Here is a 16050-nt window from a genome sequence, read left to right as displayed (position 1 = left end):
TCAGTGTTAGTACTGCCCTTTTCGCTTGCCCAGATTAAACAAAAATGAGCTTCACCTCATAATAGAAGTGTTCCTGGAGTGGACCACCTTGGATGGGGGATCGCAGGATGGACTAGTCACATCATAACAAAAATTTCCTGCATACAGAAAATGTCAGGGATGTCAGGGAGACAGATGTCAGGGAGACAGATTCTGGCACAGCCATCTCCCTGACATGTTAGATTTCTGGGGAAAGAGATTTCTTTCACCTGCAGTCTGGGAACCATTTTACTGCTTGATGAGCTGTTCCTCTAGAACAGGGGTGTCATACGTAAGGTCCACAATCCAGCCAAGGCAGCCACCCCCCACTCTCGATCTGGGCTGGCGAGTCCCTTGTGGGCTTGCCAGCCGAGGCAGCCACTCCTCTCCCACTCTCGATGGGCTGGCGAGGCATGGCCCAGCCCAACCAAGTGACATTTATGTCATATATGGCCCTTGTAACAAATGAGCTTGATACCCCTGCTCTAGAATGAGCCTCTGTTACACCTGTTATTTGGACCACCTTATTCTTAGCACATTTCCCACAATGGTGCCAGGCATACTGACTGTCCCCAGGCTTCGTGGAATAGTTTTTTTAAAAACGGGGCCCACCTTTAATGGGGGACCTTCAGGAATTCCACAGGGCCTGCAAGACGGAGCTATTCCCCTGGGCTTATGGTTGAGGCCAACGACAGTTCTCGTTATAATTACTGGCCTCCCTAGTCCTCCCCCCCATTCCCTGCTGCTGGGCACCACCCCTTCTATACCACCTTGGGGGGTGGTTAGAGTTATCTGCTGCCTGCAGATTGCTATTTTTGAGGTTTTAATGCCATTGAGGGGCATTTTGGGGCTATTTTAAATTATATTTTTAAATGTGTTATTGTTTTTATTGTTTTTGATTGTGTAAGCCACTCTGAGCCCGACCTACGGGTTGGGGAGAGTGGGATAGAAATGTAATAAAATGAATAAATAAATAAAATTTTGTTCAAGATGCTGTCCTCCAATTAGAAAGTGAAAGCTAAGGTTTTCCACTTGCTAAATTCTGTTTCCAACATTAACTTATGTGAATAATTGAATGAATTAATTAATTTTTTATTATGGTCATATACCAGCACATGTGGAGGATTTAATAGCTGCAGTGGTGCCTTCCTTGCTTTGTGTCTTTCAGCTTCTGAGGCCCGTCTACCAGGAGGGCAAAGCCCCTGGAGGTGAGTTTATCTCTTGGGTGTTTCAGGAAGTATGCCAGGCTTGGGGACTTGGCTTTCTCTAGCAGGCAGGCATGGAAAGGAGCATTAAATGAAACAATAAGCAGTCTGGGGACAGATGACTAATGAGACATCTGCATGTTGAATCTCTGTATCCTTTTCTGGTCACTCTCATGTGCAAAGTGCGTTTGAGCATGAAGCCATCATTTTGTGCAGAACCTGTGATCCAGCGAGCCCTCCTAGGCTTTAAAAGTGGACTGGCTGTTTGCACACCATTAACACTTTCTCCATTTCATCAGAAAGTAGCTACTTCCATTCCCCCATAATAAATGGAACTAGTTACTTTCCTGTGAGATTGAAGTTGGTGTGCAAACCTCTGGTCTCCTTATCAAGCTGGAGTCTGCCTGTGTTTCGTTGGCATCTATGAAGTTACTCTTGAAAAGTGATTATAATCAAAACAGAGAATATACTGGAATTCCATAGAGGCTCTGAAATGTGTGGAGCTGCCTTGTTTTCAGGAGTCTATCTGTGCATAAAACCATTAGAACCGTTTGGCTTTTAAAAATTAGTGCAAAAATATAACTGTTTTGTTTGCTATAATATCAGGGCTGTATGCTACATACATATGCTTTGTGCTGGCTGCTTCAGTTTGCTCTGAGGTAGTCACAGCAGTGTCTCTATTGGTTTGGTCAAGTTACGTCTCAGCCACAGAATCATTAGGTAATCTTAGGACCAAACTATGCATGATTTTGGAGATCTTTGGTTGAAAAGCCCAGCTGAGGGGGGAATAGATTGGGGCACTGAGGAAGGGGTGTTAATTCTCCCTCCTCCCCATGGTTTCTCCAACCACAATGGCCTCCCTGGGCTGTTTAAAGCCCCAGTAAAGGAAAAAGATGGGTTCACATATTGGGTTGCTTTTTTCTGTATCAGGGCTTGAAAGTGCTGCAGGGGATATTTTTTAAACCAGAAAATGGCATGGGGTGGATTAACCCTCTTTCCCCAGAACCCCTTCTGGGTCACTGGGTGTATGGGGGGGGAGAGGTAGTTTGGATTTTCCTGCATTGTGCAGGGGGTTGGACTAGATGACCCTGGTGGTCCCTTCCAACTCTATGATTCTGTGATCCATATCGAACTCCTTGTGGATGCTTTTAGGTAGGGCCAAATGCACTCTGGGAGTTCCAGTCACAGAACGTCAACATCTCAGTAGTTTGGTCCTTAGGCGAACCGCTATTTTCCCACTTTCAGCCCAACAAACTGCATCATAGAAAGGACAATACTATTGGCCTACCTGGTGGAGCCGTTGTAAAAATTAAGCCTGGAATATACAAGAGGTTCTTTGAACAATTCGAAATGTTCTGTAGAAATGCGAAATATTGTTAATACTGCTGTCATTTAACTTGCTGCTGGTTGAGAAGCATCAAAAGAGCTCCTAAAAGGTTGCTTTTCTCTCTCTCGGTGGATTTTGGCAGTGCCCCCCCCCACACACACACCTGGGACTGGTCCCTGGGCAAATGGCAAGCAGCAGCTTGTTCTGAGCCCTTGCCAATTAACTTGCTCTGTCTGGACTGTTGTTTACCTCAGAGCAAACAAACTCTTTCCGAAGGGCTAATGGAATAAGCCAGACTTATTTACTTTGGAGTGGGCCCTATCGGTTTCTCCAGCCGTGTTCACGAGCGTCTGCTGTCAGCACAAGCTGGTCATGGGTGTCCGCTGTGTGGTTCCAGGAGGACCGCGGTTTCGTTTGCTTTCCCTCTTTCCCAGCGTAGCTTCGATGGAGGAATGCCCTTTGAATAGAACTGGAGATATGTGTCTGGAAATCATGCAGTCGAGAGAGAAACAGAGCTGAGAGAATGGGCCGGCCAGCCACGGCTTCCCATCCCTTTCTTTCCCTTAGCTTATGGCCTACTGCCGTGCGTTCCTTAGTGTGAAGGGTGTTGGTTACAAAGGTTGCCTGTAGATTTGGGGCTAGATTGGTATCATGGTTGCTGATGCCGCAAAGGCGCTGATGCCTTCTGGAAACAGGGGAAGAATAATGTTGTTTCCCTGCGCAGTTCCTAGAGGGAAGGGGCTTCGGGGAAACTCTGGCTAAAGGTTGCAGGTTCCCGAGATGTAGCCTTTTACTTTACCCTCCTTCTCTGTTTCCGTCTTCCATCTGCTAGCCAGTTGATGCAGGAGGAGAAAGCTGACAAAACACAGGCAGATTTGCAATGCTTAGGATAAGTTCAGCACTTCTAAGTGTTCAAAGTGTTTTGCCTAGTTACCTTTTTGTAATCCTTACAGGAACCCTGCAAGGTAGATCATTATTACTGGCCTTGCATGGCAAATGGGTTGGGGACTGGAGTAGGGACACACAGAGAGACACACACACAGAGAAGCAGGCTTGCCAAAGACCCCCTTAATGGGCTCATAGCAAAGACAGTATTTATTTATATATTTAAGCTTGTTTTCTTTCCAGTGGGGACCCAAAGCTGCTAGGGCTTACACGATTTTTCTCCCCTCCTCCATTTTATCCTCACAACAACCATCCTGTGAGGTAGGTTAGGCTAAGAGAGAGTGACTAGTCCACGGTCACCCAGCAAGCTTCCATGGCAGAGTGGGAATCGGAACCCAGATTTCCAGATCCTAGTCTGACACTCTAAACACTGCACCATGCTGTAAACATCCTAGTTTACAGTTTGTTTTCTTAGCCACTCAGCTAAAGAGCGAAATACCATAACCAAATTGCTCGGCTCTTTTCCTCTGCACTTAGAGACTTCTACCTGTGATACTGAAACAATCATTGCAGCAGCATTCCTGCAGGACTGGGTGGTGGTGTTGGTTCTGCCTGACAGACATGAGCAGTGTTTGGCAGAGGGAATAGCCTAAGGTTGCCCCCCCCCCGACTTTGATGCTTTTCTCCCAACTCTGGGGGCCCCAAGGAGAATAACAAAGGGCAACTTGTACCCTTGAACAGTTACTACTCGATTCATTTCCCATTGGTTGTTCCCCCCCCCCATTCATTTTCATTTAGCCAGTGTTTTCATTCAGCCAGCATGGTGTAGTGGTTAAGAGCGGTGGTTTGGAGCGGTGGAATCTGATCTGGAGAACCGGGTTAGTTTCCCCACTCCAATACATGAAGCCAGCTGGGTGACCTTGGGCGAGTCACATTCTCTCAGCCCCACCTACCTCACAGGGTGTCCGTTGTGGGGAGGGGAAGGGAAGGTGATTGTAAGCTGGTTTGATTAAGTGGCAGAGAAAGTCAGCATATAAAAACCAATTCTTCTTCTTCATTCATTTTCATTTACTTGTAAGGTGGATCACTCTTCCACTCTGTTGCCTTTGGCTGCAAAATTCTGCAGGGGGGGCTGCCTCACTTTGTAGTAGGGTCTTCGCCAGCCTGGACCAATGACAACATAATCCTGCGTCATCGGCCATCTCTTGATATCAAAAAACCTAACTCGGCAAAACAGATGAAACCTTTTGGGTCGCTCACTGTTGTGTCAGAGAGCTGGTGGGAAATGGAGGCAGTGGAAACTGGGCCCCAGCAATTTTGTTTTCCAGATTCTCTGTAGCAGGAACGGCTGTGTAGGAAATTTGCTGAAATGCCTTCCACCAGCCAACAATACCATGGATTGACTCAACATTTCCGTTAGGCTCCGTTTCCTATTGACTCTTGGAAAAGGTTTGCGCTGGGGCTGTGTGGTGGGTAAATAAGTAACAAAAAAAATTCCTCGACTGTTTCCGGGTGTTCTGAGTCAGTTAAAGCTGCATAGTATAGAGGGTTTAGTGTTCTTCATGCTGAAAAAGAGGACCCAACACTATGCACCAAGCAAGCCTAAATTATGCGCCAAACAACCTGCCTGCTTAGTTTGCAGAATTTCTTTTGCTTCTGATGCTTATGGGGAAAACTAAGTACAGATCTGAATTCCTGCTGGCATTTCTGTCTTCAATGGGAAAGCAGTGACTGTTTGCAACCTGATATCTTTTTTTGCACCTCCATTCTGTCTTAAGGTTGTGGCAGACTTAGTCTAGAGCTTTTCCCATCCTGCCCAACAACATCTCTCTCTCTTACCCCCTTCCCCTTAAAGATTCAACTTAAAGAAGAGTTTTGATTAACTGGAAAACTTCCTAAAACGACTGCTAGAGCTTGTCGTCCTCTTAAGTAAAAATGTTGTTATGAAAAGCAGTGCATAAACACCATTATTCCAAGCACACACGTTAGTGCTCCCACATATAACAATTGCTTGGCTGCTCTTTTGGGGGTGCTGGCACTGATTTTCAAATCAAACCCAATGTTGGCACACATGTGCACACCCTGCCACTTTGGAGAACTGTAAAATCATAAAGGCCAAAAGACTGATGAACTAGGTAGCCATTGGAAGCAGATAACACCAGGTCTAACCAAAGACAACTTTTGTGAAGATCTGTTAGTAGGTGGCTGTGTACTTAACCATAGACCAAGCCTACAAGATATAAAGCCTTAATTTGAGGCAGGGGCAGAACCAGATGAAAAGAGAGAAGTCCCTTCATTTAGGGAGGCAAAGTTGTCACCACCCAGAAGCAAGGCCTTTTATGTGGTGTCTCCAGAGGTGTGCAAGACTGTGTGTGTTCCTCCCGGTCTCCTTTCACAGACAGATAGAAGTCCTTTATACCATATGGTGTTTGGAGATGAATGGATATTTCACTGTTTTTGTGTGGTTTTATGGTTTCCTTTTCTATGAGCTTAGTTGTGTTGTTTTTCCGTTCTGTATGGATTTTTATTTGCACTTTTTAAAAACCTGTAAGCCAGTTTTTGCCAACAGTTTTCTGTTGGAAATCCACCTATAAATATTGGAAGAGGGGGAGCAAAAAATGCTTTTAAGTGGAAGGAATTTTGGCCAGGGCAGTTCATCATGCGGGGGCGGGGGGGAGAGAAAAGCTGTGCTGGTCAAAATTATCTCTTTTATGTAGCTGTTTGAAAGCGGGGGTGGGGGGGAGCCGTATGCCCTTGAGTCGGCCTAGGTGGAAGAAGGGTGGTATGAAATACTTTCTCCAAATGAGCTTCACTAGCAGGATGGGTCCTGGCAGGGCAGTAACTAACTGATAAAAGTAAAAAAAGGTAAAGGTCCCCTGTTCAAGCACCAGGTCATTCCTGACCCATGGGGTGACTTCACATCCCGACGTTTCCTAGGCAGACTGTGTTTACGGGGTGGTTTGCCAGTGCCTTCCCTAGTCATCTTCCCTTTTACCCCCAGCAAACTGGGTATTCATTTTACCAACCTCGGAAGGATGGAAGGCTCAGTTAACCTTGAAAAACCTGGAAATAAATTACAGATTGGGACAGGCGGGCATGGTATGAGGTGCAGTCTGGCATTAAGTTCCTAGTTATTATAAAACTCAGCTGGGGCAGACTTTGCCAAAAATATCACCACTCCCCACGCACTTGTTTTCCCCTGCCCTGTTTCTAGGCAATGCATGTAAAGGAGGGTCTCATGGCAAGAAATCCCGGCTCATGAAGACTGTGCAGACCATCAAGGGCCATGGCACCCACTCCCAGAACTGCACTCTGATGAGGCCCAACATCGCTCACTCCAGTTACGGCACATACGTGACCCTGGCTCCCAAAGTGCTGGTCTTCCCCATCTTTGTGCAGGTAGGTCTCTTGGGCGCTTGCGGACATTGCTGAGTTCAGTGACAGAAGGCAGCAGATGACCAGGAAGCCCAGTGGAAAGGCCAGTCTCCTTGAGGAGGCACTTGCCTCGTCATACTGGAATGCGGGGTCATCTGCTGAAGCTGGAGGGTGAGAGATTCAAAACAGATCAAAGGAAATATTTCTTCACACAACGCATAGTTAAATTGTGGAACTCCCTGCCCCAGGATGTGGTGATGGCTGCCAACTTGGAAGGCTTGAAGAGGGGAGTGGACGTGTTCATGGAGGAGAGGGGTATTCATGGCTACTAGTAAAAATGGATACTAGTCATGCTGCATACCTATTCTCTCCAGGATCAGAGGAGCATGCCTATTATATTAAGTGCTGTGTAACACAGGCAGGATAATGCTGCAGCAGTCATTTTGTTTGTGGACTTCCTAGAGGTACCTGGTTGGCCACTGTGTGAACAGACTACTGGCTTTGATAGACCTTGGTCTGATCCAGCATGGCCTTTCTTATGTTCTTATCTGTTGCAAGGGAGTCAGAGCTGCTGTTGCAACAGGCAATCCGCCTCCAGTACCCCGCTAGTCTACCTGGCGCCAGGCAATGTCTCAGTCCCTCCTGTGTGTGGTTTTGACTGCCAGGCACCGTGAGTCTGAGCAGTCCTCAGCCACTAATAGGTTTGTCTGAAAGACGGCTGATGTGCATTCAGATGCCCTCATACCCATGGCCTTGATGCTGGTGGCTTACAGTCAGCTTTTGATGGTGGGGAAGGGAGGTGAGGCCAAAGGAGAGAGTCTTGCATGGATAGTATATATGGAAGAGGGGTAGGACAGATGAAGGGGTGAGGCATGGGGTCGGTGGGAGGGTCTTTGCTAAAGTCTAGTTCCACCAACCTCCAGGTGGGGCCTGGAGTTCTCCTGGAATTACAGAGATCAGTTCTCTTGGCTTGGCCATCTTCTGGGCATGGAGCAGGGGTCACTGGGTGTGTGTGTGGGGGGGAGGTAGCTGTGAAATTCCTGCATTGTGCAGGGGTTGGACTAGATGACCCTGCGGGTCCCTTCCAATTCTGGGATTCTAGGAATCGGCAGCTTTGGAGGATGTACTGTGTGGCATCACATCCTTGCTGAGCTCTGTCACCTTCAAACTCCATCCTCCCTAGGTGCTGGGCGGGGGTGGGTGGGAAAGAGAATTTCTAGGAATTTCCTAAGCTGGCGTTGGCAACCCTATTCAAGTCTGGAGGATAAGGGGGGACAAGAAGTATTGTGAGGGCGAGCAGAAGAGGAGATGCTAACCCTGCAGTTCCCAACCATGGTTTGAAAACGGAGGAGGAGAAACTTTGTGGATGTGGAGAACAGGTACCCAGATTGGGAAACAATTCAGATCTGGTTCAGACGTTCTTTTTGGTTCCCTCAGTGTTGGTGGAGGACAGTGCACAGTATGTTCTTGTGAATGAAAATACCTCCCAGAACCCCTGTGACATTTCAGAAAATGTTGGGGTACTCTTTTGGCTTGTGCAGAAAGCTGTACGTTCTGGATGAAGCATAAGAGACCTGACCTGAGTGCTGCTTCTGACAGTGTGACAGTGTGGCGTAGTGGTTAGAGTGTTGGACTTCGGATCTGGGAGATCCAGGTTCAAATCCCTCGCAGGCTTGTTGTAAAGATAAAATGGGGGGCCATATATACTACCCTAAGCTCCTTGGGCCCTGACCTGGATGGCCCAGTCTAGCCTGATCTCATCAGATCTCAGAAGCTAAGCAGGGTCAGCCCTGGTTAGTATTTGGATGGGAGACCACCAAGGAATACCAGGGTTGCTGTGCAGAGGAAGGCACTGGCAAACCACCTCTGTTAGTCTCTTGCCATGAAAACCCCAAAAGGGGTCGCCATAAGTCGGCTGTGACTTGACGACACTTTACACACACACACAAGCTCCTTGGAGGAATGGCAGGAGTGTACAAGGTAAGTAGGTAGATAGACAGGTGGTTGGCAGTGCTGCCTGGGAAGCTACCTAGTTTTCACATCTGGTCAAGCCGTTCCTAAAACAATCACAGCAAAGGGAGAGAACAGCAAGTATGGTGAATTGGGTGGATCTTGGCAAAAGGTTTAATTGTCAGCTTCTGGCGCCCATTCAGAAACCAAGTTGCCTGCAGATTTCACGGGCGGCAGCCATGTCAGGGAAGGAGGCTACCCACTCTAGGGCTGTTCATCTCTTCTCCCACGTGCACTTCCTGCTTCCCACGTGCCGCACCCGGGCTGCTGTGACTGAATTTTCCACTTGTGGCTTTTTACAGCCATGCCCCGGCTTTGCAGAAAGATCACCCCACACGCAGAAGCAGAGAGCACCAATTCTTTTCTTAGCTCCTGCATGACGCAAGTGTTTGAAGTGTGAAGTTGTTGTCGTGTCCCCCCCCCGCCCCCCAGTTACAAAACACTCCTGCTCCTTCTTATCACTTGGCTGGACTGTGGACTCTCCATCTGCAAGAGGTGCTTCGTGCTGAGGGGCTTGCAGGGAGTGAGAAGCTGATGTGGCTCTTGTGTGTGTGTGTGTGTGGGGGGGGAGTAAAGTTCCTTGCATGTCCCAAGTCCCAAATGTGTGTCTCCCTTATTTATAGCCTCTTGACCTTTGCAATCCAGCCCGAACGCTGCTTTTGTCGGAAGAGCTGCTGCTTCATGAAACCAGAAACAAACCTACAAAGGTAAGAATCTTGGCCTCCCCCTCCCATCTGCATGCATGTTTATTACCACTACCGGTAACTCCAAATTGAAGTGAGCCAATGTTTGCTCTCCTAATGCCTTGATTACAAAGAAAACAAAGGGTGTAGTCAGACTCCTGTGCTGCTAAAGCAGGGACATGGGACGGGGGCAAAGTCTTAACAAAAGGCTACACCCCCATTCTGCGGAGTGTTTCTCCCCCAGTTTCTACAGTGGAACTATCTGTGCATCTTATCTTAATCGTATCCTCTCATGGAGCTTGGGGAAGCATTCATGGTTCTACCTTCCCTGTTTTTATCCTCGTGACAACCTTGTGAGGTAGGTGCAGAGAGCGTGGCGGGCTGAGGGCCTCCAAGAAGCTTCATAGCCCAAACGGAGCTTCGTGCCCAGCCCTACTCTAACCACTATGAAATGCTGGCTCGTAGATAACCAGCTCTGTGCCTGTGCACCTCTGCCTCCCATTAGAGCTGCCCTTCAGTGCTGGCTCACCTGGCAAAAGCCAGCGCTAGGACTGCTCACTAGTAGGCAGCCCTGCCTTCTTTCCTGCTCCTGTGCCTTCGATACAGGACTGGTGCACAGAATTTCTTCTGCCACCATCTCTGTTGTCAGGAAAAGCTTCAAGTGGTGAGTAAATCCCCACTCGCTATGTTTCTGTGTGCCAAACTGCAGCTAAAAGCATATAGCAGCAGGCTGAAGGAAACCCCCTACTCCCTGCCACTCCGTGCCTCCAGGTCTTCTTAGCCTCACTAATCCATGTACAGTTTGGAATAATAATATTTGAAAGCTCCACCAGCTTTTAAAAGAATATTCCCTGCTCTTTGAAAGCTAGCGCAGAAGGGGGGAAAGCTTCAAGCCTAGCCATGTGCTAGATTTCTGTGGCCAGGGGAAGATGCAAGCATGCAGTATCCCACTTGCAGTCAGAAATGATTAAGTCCTAGAAGGGATCTGCGCTTTGGATAGGCTCATGCATTAAGAGCTTTCAGAAAGACCATGCGCGATGTACTCCTCTCTGTCTGAAGGACAGCTGGCGAGGTGACCAAAACTAAAACTTTTTTGGAAGTGGCACTCTTTTGGGGGGACATTTTCCCCAGAGACAAACCACTCCCCCCTATCCAGTCCCTCCTTGTCTCCCATGAAGGCTTTCCCCCACCCAGAGGTTGCTTTCTTTCCTATCAACAAATTCAGTAGTTTTGTGTGTTGTGTGTGTCTGTTGGCTGAGTTTCACTATGATAAGTGTTGTCAAGCATGGTGTAGTTGTTACTGCATCAGATTAGGATCCAGGAGACCCAGGTTCAAATCCCTGCTCCACCATGGAAGATTATGGGATGACATTGGGCCAGTCACACACTCTCAGCTTAACCTACCTCCCAGAGTTGTTGTGATGAGAATAAAATTATGGAGAGGAGAGTGATGTACATCACTTTGGGTCCCCTCCCCATTGGGGAGAAAAACAGGGTATGCAATAATTTCTAAAAACAGTGCATTGTACGTGTTACCTTTGATTATTGTCGCAATGGTGATTTCATTGCCTTTTGCTTTTTATGGAAGCCACTTCAAGACCTTTGATAAGAAGTTGGGTGAAACTACGTGAATTGGTACATAAACGAAATGAAACGGACCGGGAGCGAGGGCAGGGGTTGGTGGTTACAGAGTGTGTTTGTGGATCTGTGCCAGAACCGGTGCTTTCCCTGGATCCATAGTCCAGCTTCAATCACATCCTGTCTAGACTTGATTGCGGTTCCCACAGCCACGACCTTCCCGGATCTGGGTCATGGGTTTCCGGGTCTGTGGCAAGGAAGAATTTCAGTGTTCGGCATTCTCTTGGCACGTGACCTGTTTACCTTAAAGCAGAGGTTCCCAAACTGTGCTCCAAGGAGCACTTGGTGCTCCGCGAAGCATCTCCTAATGCTCCGTGAAAAGATTGTAAAGAAAAATGCTACTGTCATTCGGTTTAGTATATAGGCGCTAGGTGAAAATTAGTGCTGCGTGACGAATTTCTCTCCTGAAAAGTGCTCCATGGCTCAAAAGGTTTGGGAACCTCTGCCTTAAAGGAAACACGGATGGGAGGGGATGGACGGCAGTGCTCTACCAATTCATTGCAGTGGAGGGAATTCGTTAGTGCTGGAAAGGGGAAAAGGATGCTGTTGAGTCTTGGAACCAATGACCACAAACTGTTTGGAATTCAGAAGACTTTAAAAACCAGAGATCTTATTTTTTTGCAATCTGTTCTCTAAATGGAGGGTGGGGAAATCCTTAGTAAAGCCCCGAAGAAGAGCCATAGACCTAATTTAAATGAGACACTGGCTGGAACGAAAGCACTTTCCTGTGGTACGTTTCATTTAAACATGCCGGCTGCCTGTGCACTCTTTGAACGAGACCCTACGTGAGTGCAAAATCCCCAGTAGAGAATGCGTGGCGATCCACTGTTTTACACGAGTAGCGGCCAAGCGAGTGCCGTGTCCCATAGGGAAGCGCTTTTGTCTTGCCAGTGTCAAGTTTAAATCGAGCCTTAAGCTGCTCTGAGCTGACTTTGTAATCAACTTGTTTTACAATTCTCTCTTTGCTAATAATAAAAGATTCACTGTTGTTGTTTTTTAAAAAGGGGGGGGGAATGAAGCCTTATACTTTGTATGTGTTGAGATGGTAAAGGCTGGTGCTTTTATGTGTATACAGTAATTTCCTTGGCAGCTGGGGCATTTTAATTTCTTCCAGCCCTACGAGCCTTAACTTCTTTTCCCATCTTGCCCAGGTGACGCTCTTCATCTACTCGGACTTGCTGCTGTTCACCAAAGAAGATGAACCAGGCCGCTGTAATGTCCTCCGGAACCCGCTTTACCTGCAGGATGTCAGACTGCAAGAGGGTGAGTCTGCCATGCTTAAGGAGGGCTTTGGGGCCCAGGGTCTGTATTCCTGCAAGCCGTCCACCTGCAGGCAGACCACAGCGCATTGAGTTCAGCACTCTGTTTCCAACAGATGTTCTTGGCACTTACAGGCAGGGCTTAGACAGTGACAGCCCTCCCTTCTTATCTGGCCCAGCATTGGAGGTAGACTGCATCTGAACATAGAGGATCTGTTTTGCCTATCCTCCATCAGTGTTTCTAATCTTTAAAAATAAAATCTTAAGCGCCGGGTGTCATCACAACTTGAAACAATGAATTTCAGAACTGAACTATATAAGGATGCTGAGGTGGGCCTTTAGAGCTCCTGAACCACCTACTACCAATCAGCTTGATGGGCTAAGAGTTCTAGTATTTTTTATTATTATACATTTTAACAGTTTGTGCCCATAAAAGCTTGCGATCGTACAGTAATTCAATAAATTAAAATGCCAACACTTATGAAGAAATGGTGGAGAAAATATTCTTTCTAACCATCTTTTTCAAAATTGCAAAAACCTTTATCATGTTTTCCTCCTTAGGCATCTTTTTCCCTAAACAAAATCTCCAAATCTTTAAATGCCCCAGGTTGGGAGCCAGACTTATCCAGCCTCCCTTGTGGATGGTTAGGTAGGTTCTATAAAATGATAGTATAATTTAATGAGAAATGTTGTACTGGTCTGCAGCAGAAGCAACCAGAAAGTGGGATGAGGCCAGTAATTTCAGAACCACTTCATTTTGGGGGGTTGGATCCTATGACTCTCTTCCATTAAGTCTTCCTTCAGCAGGGAAATACATTGTCCTAAGGAGAATTACTGTTTCCAGTGGAGAAAGACTTTCTCCATCAGAGGAAGCCTTTCTCTGTTGAAAGAAGTCTTTCTTAGTTGGATGAAAACTTAGTGGAAGGGAGTCATAGGATTCAACCCATTTTTCCCTTGTTTTGGGGGTGGGTGGGCGAAAGCAAACAAATGACCACAAGAACAGAAAATAAATTCCACTAGCTAGGAAGACCTCTTGTGAAAGCCACATTCTGAGTGTGTATGGAAAGCTACAATGTGGCTTTAATCTCTCCCTTTTCAGATTCCCCTGAGGATCTAAAGTTCTGCATCCTCTACCTGGCTGAGGTAAGCACTGTATTAATATGTTCTGTGATAATGTTCCAGATGGTGGAGGCTCTCTCAGCCCCACCTACCTCACAGGGTATCTGTTGTGGGGAGGGGAAGGGAAGGTGATTGTGAGCCACTGATTCTTCCTTAAGTGGTAGAGAAAGTTGGCATATAAAAGCCATCTCTTCTTCCTCTTCCTCTGCCTTCAGCCTAGTTGCTCCTTTGAAAACTCCAAGTTCTAGCCTGCAACCTTAGCTGTGTAGCAGATTTCAAATGTTCTCCTCATTGTGTAGACATGTCTCTGGCTGAGGAAAGCAGTTATATATATGAACAAACAACCGAAGACATCAATCCCTTGATAAGTAAGAGTTGGTCTAACTGCATATCCCATGATGTATTTTAAAGCACACAACCCAAACCCAATTCACTCTGTATTATCAAGTAGCACCCTGACTGCACACCAACTTTGTTTGAACAAAATTATTCCTGGTCTTAGCGGCTAGCTGCCTTGCTTGTAACTCAAGACATACAAGAACAACAGTGCTGCTCTCTGACTTATTCCCCAGCAGGGGGCATCCCTGTGCATGGAACAGTGAGTCGCTGTGACTTTGAGAAAATCTGTGTTGACATCCTTGGGCGTAGTGCCTGACTCCCTACAGGAAAGACTTTGTGTAACTGGAACTAGGAGGTGAACCTGTTGAGAGTGCACCTGCTACTTCAGCCAATATCTCATTGAACTCCCCCTGATACTATGGAGAACCTTCTGCCCTGCCTTGCCAGCCCCATGGATGGAACACATTAGATGCTGGCTTGAAGCATAGTGTTGGAATAGATGAGACGTGGCAGATACAATAATTTCCATAGTACATACCGGGCGATGGTGGCTTACTATGCAAAAGAAATAAAAACTAAATAATGAAAGTCCGCTATGAGATAAAGTGCCCCCACACCAGAGGAGGCCATCTGCTGCATCTCTGCATGAGTAGCTGTTCTTGGCCGTGGCTTCTTCCCATTGCACTTTGCTGTGGGAGAGGGTGGATAATTCTTCCGCATCCAATGTGACTGTATAATTTAATCACACCCAACATGCAAATGGAAGCAGAACTGTCCATTCTTGGAGGAGGCTGCCCGTTACATCCATGCATGAGTCACCATTCAGGGCTTGCTGCCTTTCTAATGAGCCACAGCCAATTATTTATACCAAAACATGAGGAGGGGGGATGTGTATGTGGTCATGCTTAAAAACTCTAGAACAGGGGCAGGTGACCTTTTTGGCTTGAGTGCTGAAAAGAAAAAAACCTCTCAACATCCTACCTGTGAAGATATTGGTGTGCTAGCAAACACCCTGAGCAAGCTGAGCCCCAGGGGTGCTGTCAATGCCTCAGGGGCTTGCCTTGCCTTGGTTGCTCACTTGGAAAACTACCCTTCCATGCTGAGCGGGAAGGTCTGGTATACTGCTGTTTGGCCTGAACAGGCTTCCTCGGGAGGTGTAAGCTCTCCTTCCCTGGAGTTTTAAGCAGAGGCTAGATAGCCATCTGTCAGCAATGCTGATTCTGTGATCTTAGGCAGATCATGAGATGAAGGGCATCTTGGCCATCTCCTGGGCATGGAGTAGGGGTCACTGGGGTGTGTGTCGGGGAGGTAGTTGTGAATTTCCTGCATTGTGCAGGGGGTTGGACTAGATGACCCTGGTGGTCACTTCCAACTCTGTGATTCTATGATTCTATGTGAGCCACGAGTTGCCTACCGCAGCTCAAAAGTTTTTCAAAAAATGGAGGATAAGTGTGATGCATTCTTCCAATTCAGAAAAAAAATTAAAATATTATTATAATTTTGGGACGCTCCAAGGGGCAAAGTCTGCAGATTTGTCCTGGGGATAAAACTCACAAGTGGATTTTCTTAATTCCCAGTGGGAGCGCCCTCACTGTGGCTGAAGCGTTGGATTTAAAACCCACCCCCCATATAACCTGCTTGAAAATTAAGAGCTTGATGCTCCTCCACTGTCCTCTTGCTGTCCGATAGGCACCAGGCCAAAACAATTATTTTTGTGCAGGCTTTTCCACTGAGTAGGTTCCATCTTTTTTAAAGCAGTTTTATGGTCTGCTTCTAGCCTGAGGACATTTTTTAATAATGTGCTAGGCTGATGAGTATTGTTTTATCCTGTTTCTACTCCCTTGCCTTGTTTTTATGACCTCTTTTAATATTGATAATTCTTATCTTGTGGTTTTTATGGTTTTATTGCATGGTTTTTACTTTGTGAGCCTCCTGAGGCAGATCTTTGGTGGGGCAGCATTTATCTTTTCTAAATACATACATCGTACCTTGGGTTCACCCATCTTCAGAAATGAGGAGGTGACTATTAAAGTAGGGCTTTCTCTGCAATGGCAACCAAACCTCAAACTGAGCTTGGGAACTGATTGGGAGCCTGTGCAGCTAGAGTAGCACTGGCTTTATAGGATTTTTGTAGCGCAACCCAGTGAGGAGGACATTGGCAGCTAAGCTTTGTACTAATTGAAGTTTCTGGA

At 46.8% G+C, this 16050-nt stretch overlaps 1 protein-coding gene across 3 annotated transcripts in view; it reads left to right on the top strand.

Moving 5' to 3' along the window:
• RGS3 (regulator of G protein signaling 3) overlaps positions 1 to 16050 on the top strand; it is a 97065-nt gene that overhangs the window by 34079 nt on the left and 46936 nt on the right. For all 3 annotated transcript variants that reach the window (XM_056860297.1, XM_056860294.1, XM_056860293.1), the window contains 5 exons: positions 1187 to 1226; positions 6650 to 6834; positions 9444 to 9527; positions 12293 to 12404; positions 13500 to 13543. In XM_056860297.1, the coding sequence (XP_056716275.1) occupies positions 1187 to 1226; positions 6650 to 6834; positions 9444 to 9527; positions 12293 to 12404; positions 13500 to 13543 (465 nt within the window). The remainder of the gene's footprint in view (positions 1 to 1186; positions 1227 to 6649; positions 6835 to 9443; positions 9528 to 12292; positions 12405 to 13499; positions 13544 to 16050) is intronic.

Source organism: Euleptes europaea, chromosome 14 (assembly GCF_029931775.1).
Source record: "Euleptes europaea isolate rEulEur1 chromosome 14, rEulEur1.hap1, whole genome shotgun sequence".
Lineage (NCBI taxonomy): Eukaryota > Metazoa > Chordata > Lepidosauria > Squamata > Sphaerodactylidae > Euleptes > Euleptes europaea.
This window is presented reverse-complemented; position numbering and strand designations above follow the sequence as displayed.